Source organism: Hyla sarda, chromosome 2 (assembly GCF_029499605.1).
Source record: "Hyla sarda isolate aHylSar1 chromosome 2, aHylSar1.hap1, whole genome shotgun sequence".
In the NCBI taxonomy this organism is placed as follows: Eukaryota; Metazoa; Chordata; class Amphibia; order Anura; family Hylidae; genus Hyla; species Hyla sarda.
The window spans coordinates 314,475,071-314,490,736 of NC_079190.1; the positions used below are offsets into that span (position 1 = coordinate 314,475,071).

General features: G+C 44.6%; 1 protein-coding gene across 6 annotated transcripts in view; it reads left to right on the forward strand.

Moving 5' to 3' along the window:
- Positions 1 to 15,666, forward strand: part of ELAPOR1 (endosome-lysosome associated apoptosis and autophagy regulator 1) — a 438,781-nt gene that overhangs the window by 330,796 nt on the left and 92,319 nt on the right. For all 6 annotated transcript variants that reach the window (XM_056557720.1, XM_056557717.1, XM_056557718.1 and 3 more), the window contains one exon: positions 2,714 to 2,968. In XM_056557720.1, the coding sequence (XP_056413695.1) occupies positions 2,714 to 2,968 (255 nt within the window). The remainder of the gene's footprint in view (positions 1 to 2,713; positions 2,969 to 15,666) is intronic.

Genomic DNA, 15,666 nt, shown 5'->3' on the forward strand with positions numbered 1-15,666 from the left:
GAGACTGGAGGTATTGTGTGTGAGAAAGAGAGAGACTGTGGAGGTATTGTGTGTGTGTGTGTGTGTGTGTGTGTGTGTGTGTTAGAGAGAGAGAGACAGAGAGAGAGAGAGAGAGATAATGGAGGTATTGTGTGTGTGTGTGTGTGTGTGTGTGTGTGCGCGCATGTTTGAGAGAGAGACTGGAGGTATTGTGTGTGTGTGTGTGTGTGTGTGTGTGTGAGAAAGAGAGAGACTGTGGAGGTATTGTGTGTGTGTTTGTGTCTGTCCCCAGGCCACACGTCTCCCCTTGCTGTACTCCTGCACTAACTGGAAGAAGGTCAGGGAGCATTCATGCTGTAGGTCTGTATATATCCAGCTTGCATGCTCCCTGATCTTGTGAAACAGTAAGTCCTGTTGTGGGCGGGCCCCCCTTAACCCTGGGCCCTCGGGCAGTGCTTGACCTGTCAGTCCGCCCCTGATACTTAGGCATAGCGCTGATCAGTATTATCAGCCATTCTCTTCTCTGGTCTACTGAATGTCAGACCAGAGGAGAAGACCCTGGGATGACGGCCAGAGCAGGCGGCGATCCAATCATCCATTTAAACGACAGCATTGCTGCAGATGCCATTATCTGTATTGATCACGGCGCCTTAGGGGTTAATGGCGTACATCAGCACAATCACTAATGTATGCCATTACCGGCAGGTAAAGTCACCCTGGCGACCAGCCCTGGTCAGGAGCCATGGCAGGCCGCCCAATCAAAAAGCAGGGATGCTGGGCAGTAAGGCTTTGCAGTCCATGCTTTCTTTCATCACTTCATTTAAACAGATATCTGCTGGCCATAGATGCCTATGATTGGAGTCTGTACCCCACTATTGTCTGTTTTGCTGTGTTTTGACCTCTTTTACCTGTCTTCAGAACATTTGCCTTTTGATTTGGACATTGACATTTGACCTAGCTAGTATTTGGTTCTCAATTGGTTCTGACATTTGCCTCTGGTTGTGCCCTCTGACCATTAACTAGATTTTTATTCTGCCCCTGACATGTGTGTTTGATTCTCACCTAGTCTGTCTTCGTGCTTTTGTATAGTGTAAGCACTGTGCACTTAGTTGTTGGGGCCATTTCCCAGTTGGGGGCTGACAGACAGGATGGATCTTTAAAGAAAGTAGGAACAGTTGAGTTCAGCATAGGACTGCACTGTCCCCACTATTCCTTATAGAACTCCTAACCACAGAAAGTAGGCATAATTATTTTTGCAACCACGACACGTACTTTGTCATGAGGCAGCCATATACAGTAGAGCTCCTATATCAGTCTATACACATTACATTATGAAAGAAATATAGGGGTAGAACATTGGAAAATATAGCTGGATGTATTTTCCTAACATATGCAAGCCACCTAACTTTTTGTTTTTGTTTTTTTTTATTTAAAATGTAAAAGTTTCATGAGTATTGTCATTTTCAGGAGCTTCACCACAAAATCGTGAAGTTTCAAAAGTTTCTGGGGGAAATAAATAAAATTGCATGTGTCAAAGTTCTGTGTTTTTGACACTTTTGCATCTTGCTCAACAAGGTAACATGGCTTCTCAGAAATGGGTGGCTTTGTTGAAATGGGAGTTGGTTTAAATGTAATTTAAATGCTTTAACATTTTGGAATTTTGGTACAAAATAAGCCAGCTAGTTGATGGTGCTAACTTTGAATTTCAAACAGCATGAGCCACTGAGATAAATCTGGCACATTTTTAAACTAAGTTTATACTGGATAAGTTTTATTTATCTGCCATAATGGGGGAATTCATCAAACTGTAATGTTTTTTTTATTTTTTATTTTTAGCCTAAATTTGTCTCCTAAATCGTCGCAGACAGTCGGCGTGCAGATTTTCTGTGACTTTTTATGCGGAGCATTTCAGAATCATAACCACATTGTGGACTGCTTAAAGGGGTACTCCCGTGGAAAACTTTTAATTTTTTTTAAATCAACTGGTGCCAGAAAGTTACAGATTTGTAAATTACTTCTATGAAAAAAATCTTAATTCTTCCAGTACTTTTTAGGAGCTGTTTACTACAGAGGAAATGCTTTTCTTTTTGGATTTCTCTTGTCACGACCACAGTGCTCTCTGCTGACATCTGCTGTCCATTTTTGGAACTGTCCAGAGCAGGAGAAAATCCCCATAGCAAACATATGCTGCTCTGAACAGTTCCTAAAATGGACAGAGATGTCAGCAGAGAGCACTGTGGTCATGACAGAAGAGAAATCCAAAAAGAAAAGCATTTCCTCTGTAGTATACAGCCCCTAAAAAGTACTGACGGATTAAGATTTTTTTTAATAGAAGTAATTTACAAATCTGTTTAACTTTCTGGCACCAGTTGATTTAAAAAAAAAAAATTTATATTTCCACGGGAGTACCCCTTTAGTGATTTTTCAAGTGCTACTTTTTGCAAAAAGCCGTAAATTTGTCGCACATTGCCACGTTGGTACACAAACTTAGACTAGCTCCCACCAGCACTAAAAAGAATCTAAGCTGGCAGCATGATTTAGCCATGCAACAAATTGAGTACTGTGCGACATTTGATGAATTTGTTGCAAGCACGTCAAAATCATTGCAACATTTGTGTTCTAAACCTGCACGAAGAGTAGACCATAAATGATGAATTCCCCCAATGTTTCTATACCCACTACTTGTTTGTATAACCTTGAATTGAAACAATGTTATTGTTATTTTCCCATCCAGGGTCGCGAATACACAGCAGATGTGGCAAAAATGTACTCAATAAACATCACCAACACAAAAGAGGGAGTGGCATCTTGGTGTAAGCCCTGTGCCCTTGACACTGATTCTCAGTGCATTTCCTGTCCTTCGGGTCATTACATAGACAAGAAAACAAGCAGCTGCATTTCTTGCCCGATAAAAACTTACCTGCCTTCTCATTTAGTTTTTGGAGAAGAAGCTTGTACAGAATGTGGCCCGGGAACTAAGAACAATGATGTAAGTAACATTTACATTTTAAATGCCTCTGAGATTTAGTAGCAATTGTAGTCCTACTGTAGGACTACGTTCCACTATTATAGGATGCCACTGTTGCCACAAGCAAGTTGGTAAAGCTTCTATTGAAAAAATTGAAGTGTCTAGGAATAACAGCAGCTTTCCAACAAAGCAGTAGACCACAGAAACTGAGTGAGGCAGAAGAGTGTATGTTAGCATCCAGTAATAACTGGTGCTTTTTTATCTATATATATATATATATATATATATGTATATATGTATATATGTATATATATATATATGTATACATGTATGCAATACAGGAATTTAGGTGCGCTACTGTGGTAGATGTATACAATGACATTGGCTATCCCTCAACACTTATGTTAAAATTGGGGATCGCCCTTAGCAACAGACCACAAGGGCAGGATCTGCTCCCCCAGTATATATGCACAACCGCATTTGGGGTTGAGCACCTCCAGCCATTTGAGACCACGTTTTTTATTGTGTGTATATATATATATATATATATATCTATAATCATTAGCAGAATCCTTAAAGGCAACCTATTACATTAAAATGCAGACCAGTAGACTGAGCTGAGCCAACTGATATCCACATTTATAGGAAAAGATTCAGTAGAACTAGGTATTTCTAAAGATGTATACCATCCTTTAATCCTTGTTTGCAGTAAAATACTGTATTTAAAATGGGTTACTGGTGCTTTAAATCTTGAATATCAAGACTCCAAGAATGAATACAGACAAACTAAAGAAGAACACAAGAAACCCCTAGTGAGGACCGCTATGATGTGATAAAAAATGTAGATCACTTGGGGTCCTTACCCTTAGGTGTTAAGCTGAGGTCTCTCTCTCTGTCTCTCTCTCTCTGTCTCTCTCTCTCTGTCTCTCTCTCTCTCTGTCTCTCTCTCTCTCTGTCTCTCTCTCTCTCTGTCTCTCTCTCTCTCTGTCTCTCTCTCTCTCTGTCTCTCTCTCTGTCTCTCTCTCTGTCTCTCCACGCCCCATCTCACAAATACACGCCCACTGTTTAAGCCCAACCGCTTTTATTTTCTACCCTTTTTGTGCATCGCTCTGGCTTGCAAATCACGCCCTTTTCCACAAAGCCACGTCCCCTTCTATTTTTGGCTTACAATATCTTCATCACAACTCATTCCCACCTGAGGACAGGATATGAGGTTGGGATATGACAACAATATATGAGGATGGGATATGAAGTCAAAACTTCCTCCTTTGTTGATTTTCCTCCCCAACAAAGATTAGGAAGGAAAAACTGGGCAACGCTGGGTATTCAGCTAGTAGGACATAAAAAATAAAAGTATTGTAAAAAGCTAATACTGCCCACCTAAAATGCACAATAAAAAAGCATAATAAAGTAGTAGCTTGAAGGATCCATACCATAGGCGTGCGCAGCCTATTGCATTAGGGTGTGCACCCTAAAGCACAAACTCACGCTGCGCGCGTGCATATATATATATATATATATATATATATATATATATATATATATATGTATATGTATATATATACGCACACAGTTAGTATAGTTCCCCCACATTAGGTGCAGTATAGTATCCCCACATTAGGTGCAGTATAAGTCCCGCCACATTAGGTGCAGTATAGTTCCCCCACATTAGGTGCAGTACAGTCCCCCCCCCCCCCCACATTAGGTGCAGTACAGTTCCCGCACATTAGGTGCAGTATAAGTCCCACCACATTAGGTTGGCAGTATAAGTCCCCGCACATTAGGTAGGCAGTACAGTTCCCCCACATTAGGTTTGCAATACAGTTCCCCCACATTAGGTTGGCAGTACAGTTCCCCCACATTAGGTGCAGTTCAGTTCCCCCACATTAGGTGCCACCTAATGTGGGGGAACTTTACTGCACCTAATGTGGGGGAACTGTACTGCACCTAATGAAGGGGAACTGTACTGCACCTAATGTGGGGGAACTGTACTGCACCTAATGTGGGGGAACTGTACTGCACCTAATGTGGGGGAACTGTACTGCACCTAATGTGGGGGAACTGTACTGCACCTAATGTGGGGGAACTGTACTGCACCTAATGTGGGGGAACTGTACTGCACCTAATGTGGGGGAACTGTACTGCACCTAATGTGGGGGAACTGTACTGCACCTAATGTGGGGGAACTGTACTGCACCTAATGTGGGGGAACTGTACTGCACCTAATGTGGGGGAACTGTACTGCACCTAATGTGGGTGAACTGTACTGCACCAGTACAGTTCCCCTACATTAAGTGCAGTACAGTTCCCCTACATTAAGGGCAGTACAGTTCCCCTACATTAGGTGCAGAACAGTTCCCCTACATTAGGTGCAGTATAGTTCCCCACATTATGTGCAGTATAGTTCCCCACATTATGTGCAGTATAGTTCCCCCACATTAGGTGCAGTATAGTTCCCCATATTAGGTGCAGTATAGTTCCCCACATTAGGTGCAGTATAGTTCCCCACATTAGGTGCAGTATAGTTCCCCCACATTAGGTGCAGTATAGTTCCCCCACATTAGGTGCAGTATAGTTCCCCCACATTAGGTGCAGTATAGTTCCCCCACATTAGGTTGGCAGTATAGTTCCCCCACATTAGGTGCAGTATAGTTCCCCCACATTAGGTGCAGTATAAGTCCCCACATTAGGTTGGCAGTACAGTTTTCCCACATTAGGTGCAGTACAGTTTCCCCACATTAGGTTGGCAGTATAGTTCCCCACATTAGGTGCAGTATAGTTCCCCCCACATTAGGCGCAGTATAGTTCCCCCCACATTAGGTGCAGTACAGTTCCCCCCACATTAGGTGCAGTACAGTTCCCCCACATTAGGTGCAGTACAGTTCCCCCACATTAGGTGCAGTACAGTTCCCCCACATTAGGTGCAGTACAGTTCCCCCACATTAGGCTGGCAGTATAGTTCCCCCACATTAGGCTGGCAGTATAGTTCCCCCACATTAGGCTGGCAGTATAGTTCCCCCACATTAGGCTGGCAGTATAGTTCCCCCACATTAGGTTGGCAGTATAGTTCCCCACATTAGGTGCAGTATGTTCCCCCACATTAGGTGCGGTATAATTCGCCACATTAGGTGCAGTACAGTTCCCTACAAAAGCAAAATAGACATGGAGGCCACCAGCATCTGGGGGTGCTACCTTCCTACTGGCAGGAAGAGGGGGTTAATTTGAGGGTACTACCTTCTTACTGGGGGGGGGGGGGATTAATCTGGGGGTACTACCATCCTACTGGGGGGGAGGGGGTTAATCTGGGGGTACTACCTGCCTACTCGGGGCCCCAGATTAACCCCCTCCCCCCTGTAGGAATGCAGTACCCCCCAGATTAACCCTATCCCCCCACCCTGTTAGAAGGTAGTACCCCCCTGATGACCCACTCCCCCCCCCCCCCCAGTAGGATGGTAGTACCCCCCCAGTTTAACCCCCTCTCCCCCCCTGTAGGAATGCAGTAACCCCCAGATTAACCCTATCCCCCCACCCTGTTAGAAGGTAGTACCCCCTGATGACCCCCTCCCCCCCAGTAGGATGGTAGTACCCCCCAGTTTAACCCCCTCTCCTCCCCTGAAGGATTGCAGTACCCCCCAGATTAACCCTATCCCCCACCCCTGTTAGAAGGTAGTACCCCCCTGATGACCCCCTCCCCCCCCAGTAGGATGGTAGTACCCCCCAGTTTAACCCCCTCTCCCCCCCTGTAGGAATGCAGTACCCCCCAGATTAACCCCCTCCCCCCAGACTCAGTAGACAGGTTGAAATAAAATTCACTCACTCAGCGCGGTAATCCTGCGAACCGCGTACCGTCACGTCACGCTCTGGGGCCGGCGTCCTTGAATACAGCGTGACGTCCTGATGGTCATGTGACGGCAGTAACGCGCCGTCACATGACCGGACTAACTGAAGGTGAGCCAGAGCGGAGCGGGGCGGGGCACAAACAGGAGTAGGAGGCAGCGCTGTGCGGTGCGCCTGACGGACAGGCGCACCGCACAGCGGGGTAGCGGGGGTCTGGGCTGGTGAAGGACGGTCGGGCACAGATGGGGGGGTGCTGCGGAGCGTCTTGGTGTCACCCGGTGCGGGCCGCACCCGGGTCACAACGCCACTGGATTAGGATGTGCCCCGGCACACCCCGTGTGCACGCCTATGATCCATACTTTCCTATAGAAGAATATAGTCCCATAAATAGTTCATATAGTGCTGTAAAGAGATGAATGAACTTAAGAAAAGTTAAACTCGTCAGTTTTGCAAAACTTTTCCAAAATTGCCGGTTCAATTCGGCTAGGTTTGACGTGCTCTGGCAATGAAATAAGCCTCTAAACATGTTTATACCACTGCCTAATGGCTCTACAACCCTGTATAATACTGCTAAGAATGTGATCAACTAGTTTTAAAGTGTTTTAAGGCTGTTATGGCGACATGCAGTAACCCATGGTAACTTAGTGTCTTTAATGTGCTTGCAAATGTTTTATTTACAGCAAAATAAAGCAGCATCATGTATCCCTGGTTGTCGTTAGATGCCTGACGGTGCTAGAATGCACACAGAGGTATCAGAAGCCGCAGTGGCTTTTGCCAAGCATTCCAATAATGATCCCTTTTTGGGAGTAGTAACAGGATTTTAGTCTGCCAAGTGAAGAAGATAGAGAGGAGATAGCTTCAGAAGAGACGCCAGCTCAACGTGATACTGGACACAGACAGCAGAAGGTAAGTAAAAGCAAAGGTGTTGAATTTTCCCAGAATGCAACGCGTTTCACTGCATAAGCATCTTCATCAGGCATGCCTGATGAAGCTGCTTATGCAGTGAAATGCGTTGCATTCTGGGAAAATCAAACACCTTTGCTTTTACTTACCTTCTGCTGTCTGTGTCCAGCATCACGTTGAGCTGGCGTCTCTTCTGAAGCTATCTCCTCTCTATCATCGTTTCAAGATAGAGGGCTGCGGACATTCCAACATCATACGCTCACCATTGTTGTGTATGTGAGCAGCTTATACAGCTTTTATACATTTGAATTGTCCTCTTTTATCACACCACGGAGCGCTGTCACTTCCTTTTTTTAAGTGAAGAAGATGGCATGGATTTTTCCACGTGCTCCAAAAATTATCCCTTTTTGGGAGCAGTAACCTCAGGAGGTTGCTGACTGAAATCAACCAGCTTACATCAAGAAGTGGAAGACTTGCATTAGCCAGTGTATAGCAGGATGTGGTGGCCTGGCATTAGCCATCATACAGCAGGAGGTGGTGGACTGGTGTTACGAGTACTAGCTAGCAAGCATACAGCAGGGGTGACATAGTACTGTCTAATCAGTGGCATCTGGCACAGAAGGTTTAAATTCCCCACTGATCCATGCCTGATTCATTTTAGTAAACTTGTTTTTAAATTCTTTTGCTGTCTGACAATCTTATTTGCTTCAGGGTGTTGCTGATGCTTACTGTGCTTAACACTCTCTCCAAAGCTACACTAGAGGGTGGACAAGACAAAACACCCAGGGCAAGCTGAGCAAGTTCTGGCCAATAGTCTAATCTATCAACCCAAAACTTCCTAGGATCTGGGCTCATGGAGTCTGTCAACGAAAGGGCACTGCTGAGGTAGACCTCAACCTGATTGTTCAGGTGGTGGTTTACTTCCCTTTGATGACGATAGATGTCAAGGGGGAATAACAGATGCAAAAACTTTGTCATCATGTGCTCCAGCATAAAGATGCTGCTGCTTCTGCCTCTTGCAGGGGTAGTGCTGGCAGAGGGAGTGGAGCATTGAATCACTGGAAAGCTGAGACTGGACCTACGTTCAGCAGGTGTTTGGTCCTGGAAAGCCACGGCAAGCTGACTGCATAGCTTCTCCTTACACAAGTCCAATCTCGCCTCCTTCTCAGAAGGCTAGAAAAATTCACCCATTTTGGCTTTATACTTTGGTCTAGGAGTGTGGCTATCCAATACTATTTCTTTTCTTTGAGCTCACAATATGCCTGGCACTGCGAACGCAAGGATACAGCTAGCCATCCTTGCCAGCTTTTCTGAGACCCAGCTTGTTCTACCTCCATCCCACACTGCCAAGGTTGGTCATGTTCCTTGTCGTCATCATCATCAGTGTGGCTTAGGAAGACTCCTCATCTCCTATCCCTTTCAAAGAGTCCATCTCCAAATCCTTCTCCTCAGTTCCAACTCCTCATCCAACTCCTCCTCCTCGAGGAGAACATCCGTACTGCTGCCAGCCAGATGTGAACAATCCTCAATCCCTCCTTCTTCAATCACCATTAGCATTTGCTCTAAAAGGAATATCAGTGGCATTACATCACTAATTCCGCTGTTTTCCTTGCTTGCAAACCTTGTAACCTCCTTGAAAGGCCTGAGCATGTCCCTGATTAGCTGCCAATCCCTAAGCTGAAAATCAAACAGTCTTGAAAAATCATCTGTCTGCCTCATTTGGAAGACTGTCACATCTTTTCACTGCTGGTACAGGCAGTCCAACATGTGTAATGTTGAGGTGAAGGTAAGCATGTTTAAAAGTATAGGAACGGCTGAACCGAACGCATGCTTTCCTGCACATGCTGAGCACATGTGTGAGAACAACAAAAGTTCTCCAGAACATTTGGAGACAAGATTTAGCACATGTGCCAAACAGGGATAGTGTGTTATGCCACCTAGGTGCAGCACTTTGACGATGTTTGTGCTGTTATCTGCAACCACGTTTCCTAACGTAAGATCACAACTTCCTGTTGCAGACAGAGCAGCAGTTCATCTACTGTGTGGTTTTTCACGCCCATCCTGAGCAGTTGAAACACATCATGGCAGCGCTTGATATTTCACTGATAAATGGAGAAGGGAGAGGGGAAGATACACTTTTCCCTTTGGCAGGAGGACTCGCATAAGAAGGTGGAAAGGAGGGTGGTGTAATCAGTTACGGAAGCACCTTTGCTGCCAACAACTTGGCCAGATGCGAATTGAGGCGCACTACAACAGGGTGGCTGGAAGAATACTGTTGTCTGGAGGACATAGATTCCCCAATAGATAACTGATGGGATTGAGGAGGAGATAACACTGATGAGCACAAGACCGATACTGTGTTGCCTGTGGACGAGGTCTGACTGCTAGACAGTTGGAAGGGATCTGGAGGAACATCAGTGAACATCAGCTGCAGCAGGGATTTCCTCACATTGTGGGGCTTCTCAACTGTCCAACGCAGCCTCTATATGCCTTCGTAGAGATGTAGTACATACACTCGTACACTGGCCACAGCTTACTTTCTGTTTGCAGAGACAACATAGTGCCACGCTGTTAGCATCTGGTAAGGTAGAAAATAATTTTCACACAGTAGAATAGTGGACAGCGACTGCACCACCTAACTGTGCCCCTCTACTGGAATTTTTTTTTTTTAACCTAAACATATAGCACTGTCGCCGTCACCTGAGGTCATGAGATCAGCAGCCTCAGTTAAATTTAACAGGTCTTCTTCCCCTACATCAGCTATGCTCTTCTTTGTGGACACTGCTTCTACCCTTTTTGCTCTGATCACGCCATCCTCCTCAGCTGGTTCCAACGTCATGTTCAACACAACATCATCCTCGACATCAAACTTCTCCTCATCCTCATTCCTCTCTGCATGGGCTCCTTGCTCCCGCTCATTACAGCCACGATGATGCCTTACAGTATTCCACCTCCACCACCTTGGCAACATACTCCAAAGCTTGACTCTCCCCACACAACTCCTCCTAGTGGCTAGTGCTATCCTTCTGCATAGCAGCAGTGAGAGGGGGAGGCAAAGACAGATAAGGAAACTGCATCTAAAATGGACATTTCCACCACGCCATGTGACTGAAGACTAGGAGGAATCCACTGACAGGTGACTCACTGTCATATTCTGAGGAGGAGTCCTCTGCCGCCTCTTCAAAATACTTGATTCAGTCCAAAAAAGCAGGATTATCGGTGAAATCACATAACCTCCGGCAAGCAGTGAGAATTTGGGATGGCTCACACAGCTGCTACTACTACCATCAGGCACCTGGCTGCTGTTGCTGCTACCTGTACTGGCGCTGATACTGTCACCATTCTTACTGGCAGAAGGTATCATACAATACAGGAATATGGGTGCACTACTGTGGTAGATGTATACAATGACATTGGCTATCCCTCAACACTGATGTTAAAATTGAGACATTCGCCAGTGTATCCTTATATGAAGGACACACTAGAGCCCGCACACCAACGCCAAGATTTCTCAAAATGGCATGGGACCTACGCTAATCCTACCTGTGCTTGATAAGCAAAACAGGGGCCTGTGGGAAATTACGGCAGCATTTGGTCGACTCACAACTTCCTCCCAGATACCCTCCAGCGTGACTGAGCACACATGCAATGGGAGGAGGGAGGCAAGCTGCAAGCCCCACCTGAGTTGGCTAATATGGGTGCCTAGCCTCACAGGTGCTACCTTAATGCTGCCTTGAAGATATTCAAGGCGCATTAATTTTGGAGTTTACACACCTCCAAGTATAAAATTCAAACAAACAACAAAAAACGTGGTCTCAAATGGCTGGAGGTGCTCAACCCCAAATGCGGTTGTGCATTTATACTGGGGGAGCAGATCCTGCCCTTGTAGTCCATTGCTAAGGGCGATCCCAAGCATAAAAATGCATACAATGGAGGATGCCTGCAGCGGACTACAAGTGCCACAATAGAATCCTACACCAGATAAACTGTGTGGATGTGTAACAATTAGAATAATACAATACAGGAATATGGGTGCACTACTGTGGTAGATGTATACAATGACAATGGCTGACTGATTTTAACATCAGTGTTGAGGGATAGCCAATGTCATTGTATACATCTACCACAGTAGTGCACCCATATTCCTGTTTTGTATTATTCTAATTGTTACACATCCACACCGTTTATCTGGTGTAGGATTCTATTGTGGCACTTGTAGTCCGCTGCAGGCATCCTCCATTGTATGCATTTTTATGCTGGGGATCGCCCTTAGCAACTGACTACAAGGGCAGGATCTGCTCCCCCAGTATAAATGCACAACCGCATTTGGGGTTGAGCACCTCCAGCCATTTGAGACCACGTTTTTTGTTGTTTGGCAGAAGGTATCTCAAGGATCTTCTGTCCTCTACTCTGTGCAACAATTCCTTTTCCAAACATAGTTTTGGAGATTATTTTGATCTTTTTGGGGTGATTTTTCACTCACCTACTAGACAATTTTGACTCTCAATGCTTTGAACTGCGTTATCATTTCACAACCGTATGTATAAGGCAAGTTTAAGTAATCCAAAAATATAAATTTACATTCGCTTTATAAAGCGAATGCATGTTAAAAGCAGCTGCTTTTAATAATGCCCCACGGGTGTGGACCCACTGTGCCACAAGTGGCAGCTGGCGAGGCAGGCATAAGGAACAAACTGACACTAATGAAGGCGTCGGACGCAGCAGAGCTCATAAAGTGTTCATTGCAGGCTGACTGGAACAGGTCAGGTTTCAGGGGATGAGACAAAAGCAAAGTCCAGTAGACAGACAGGATCATGAACATAGGATCAGCAGACAGACTTGAGAGACCAATGCAGAATGCACAACCTTGCAGAGGCATCATGCAACAAGTGGAGTCAGCACAGAAAAGTCGCCTAGTCGCATGGGCGAATTCTGAGAGACAAACTCTATAACCAAAAAAAATCTACTAAAAAATACTTTTCATAAATGTCCCACAGTATTCTTTAATATCATTTAGGACATAGGAGCGCACTAAAGTGTAACCCTGCTGTTTGGCAACCACCAGTGTATGGACACATGGTACACTGGTGGTTGCCAAACAGCAGGGTTACACTTTAGTGCGCTCCTATGTCCTAAATGATATTAAAGAATACTGTGGGACATTTATAAAAGTATTTTTTAGTAGATTTTTTTTGGTTATATTTGTCTCTCAAATTTCGCCCATGCGACTAGGCACTTTTCTGTGCGACTTTTGACCGGCTGAGCGAGAAGAGCAAGAAAATTCTGTTTGGCTTATGTAAACAAATTTTCAAAAAGGACTTGCAGCAGTCAGAGATTGTGCGACTGTCTCAAAAAAGTTGAAAACAGCTAATTTGCTTACGTGTGACAAATTTATAAAGGTTGTGCGACTTGTTAATAAATTTGTTGCACATAAGAAAACATTAAGCAAAATAAAACAGCTAAAAAAAAACATACATAAGGAAGCTTTTATAAATGTCCCCCACTGTGTTTACAGGGCAGATGCATGTCACTTGCACATGCTTTTTACTTGGCTGCTGTTACACAACTAGGAAGATATAATGTGTGTTTGGGAAACCAATAATATTTAAAAGGGTAATCCGCTGGAAAACATTTTTTTTTTTTTTTTTAATCAACTGGTGCCAGAAAGTTAAAGTTTTGTAAATTACTTCTATTTAATCCTTCCAGTACTTATCAGCTGCTGATACCTCTGTCCATTTTAGGAACTGTCCAGAGTAGGAGCAAATCCCCATAGCAAAACTATCATGCTCTGGACAGTTCCTGACATAGACACAGGTGTCAGAAGACAGCACTGTGGTCAGACAGAGAGGAAGTTCAAGTCACAGACGTTCAAAAATTACCTTTTAGGATGGATAAAACATAAAGTTTATTTAATTACATTAATAAAAAGGCACCACAGATATAAGTGGTAACCTATGTTTTCCTCAAAGCAAAAAAAAAAAAGAGCAAAAAACACACACAAAAATAAGTGATATAAAAAAAATATGCAATAAGTGTATATAATGGAGATGATGAGGGTTAATAGTTTCAGATATTGAATTATTGTTGGTAAAAGGTTTATGCATGGGGGGGAGGGTGTTGTTCACTGGAGAGGGAGATGGTGCCCACCCTAAAGTACTGAGTCCCCCTCACTGACCCTGCCTTTTGAGGGATCCATCTCCTTAACAGGATGGCCTCAACCATGGTGACATTCCAGGAGAAAAATAAAAAAATATTTTTTTGAGTACAGATGTTAAAATGCGTGGCCCAGGCAGGAAAGGAGCTGATGTATATGTGGGTCAAGATCAAAAAAGGTACAGTGTAGCACCCCTATAATAATTCCATATATATACACTAGGTAGAAACAACAAAGAAAAAAAAAGGTGTAACCAAATGTGATGTGAAGACACAAATAGCAATTAAATGGTCAAAACTCCAAGAGCTACTGCTACCATAATGGACAGCTGATGCAGAGCTAGCTAACCCTATAATTTCCAGCGCATTTCCCCAGTTCAATTAGTAAACAGGTTTATCAGGGGTAGGGATTGAGCTCATATGTTTGAGGAAAAATAGCCTCAGATGACAGAGGGCTGGTACCTTAATTACAGCCAATAAATGAATTTGGAATAAAATGTAATTACAGGGACATAATGGCAGATACACACTTATACTATAGATGTAGTACAAGAGTTATAGTTTTGTACAGTACAGTAGCAATAGGTACCAGTTAGTAATTATGATATGAACAAAGTCTGACCATCTATTCGGAGGGGTAAAAAAAAGTGCAGTTGTAGAAAAATAAGTCCCCAACCAGAATTGGGCTACATAAACATAATCTACATGAGCTAATCAGCAATGTAGCAAAATGTAACCCAGCAGCACCAAGATATAATGGTCAAATCTTGCTACTTCACACAGCACATATAAATCAACATTGTGGCCAAAGCAGAGCAAACAAAAAGTATAAAACACTTAGTGCTGCTAGCAAACATAGCATAATAGCCTCATCATGGTCAGAGATAGGGTTAGGTATCCCTTGGTATGGTACTAGGATAAGGTACTTAGCTAGAAAGCAGCAGGGAGATACTGGCTCAAAGGTCTTCAGAATCACGCTGTGTGTATAAAATGTCCCTCAAATGGATGGCAGTTGTCACCAGGTAGTGGCTGTCAGCATGGCTGGAGTAGCGCTGGTCAGTCTGAAGGCTACTGACACTAACCTGTAACTAAGAGGTTTATAAGCGCCCAGGCCAGCATTGGTTTCCGGGATGCTGCACATGTGCAGCAACACCATGAGTGTTGATGCGCTACTGGCGCTGTCATGGTGGTGCGCTGTTAGCCGTGTCATAAGACAGTTTCCGGCTTGTGAGATGCAAGTTGCGCTCCAGCAGCAGTGCAACGCTACAAATCTGTTTAATGTTCTGGCACCAGTTGATTTAAAAAAAATAAAAGTTTCTCAACGGAGTACCCCTTTAATAACTGGGGAATGTGTTTCATTTGCATGTGCTTTTTACTTCTCTGCTATCACACAACTAGAATGATATACACGTGTTTGATGAAACCAATAATATTCATGAATACTATGTTTACAAGACAGATGCATGTCCCTTGCAGGGCCGGCCTTAGGGGTGTGCGAGCTGTGCGGCCGCACAGGGCGCCATAGCAACAGGGGCGCCGGGCGGCCGACACAGCTCGCAGTGTAAAAGGCCGGCCGAATATGGGGAGAAGCCATAGGCATGCGCAAGGGTGTGCCGGGTTTGCATGGGCACCCTAATCAAGCCCGGGGGGATCTGCAGCCGCCGCTAAGCAGCCCGCAGGGCCCCCTGTCACATTCTGGACATTATTGTGTCCCAAAAGATCTTTTCGGGACACAAGGATGTCTATCTCTCTGCGGCGGCCCCCCACGTTAACTTTAAAAACGCAGGGGCCGCCGGGAGATATGGCACGCAGGGACGTCACTGACG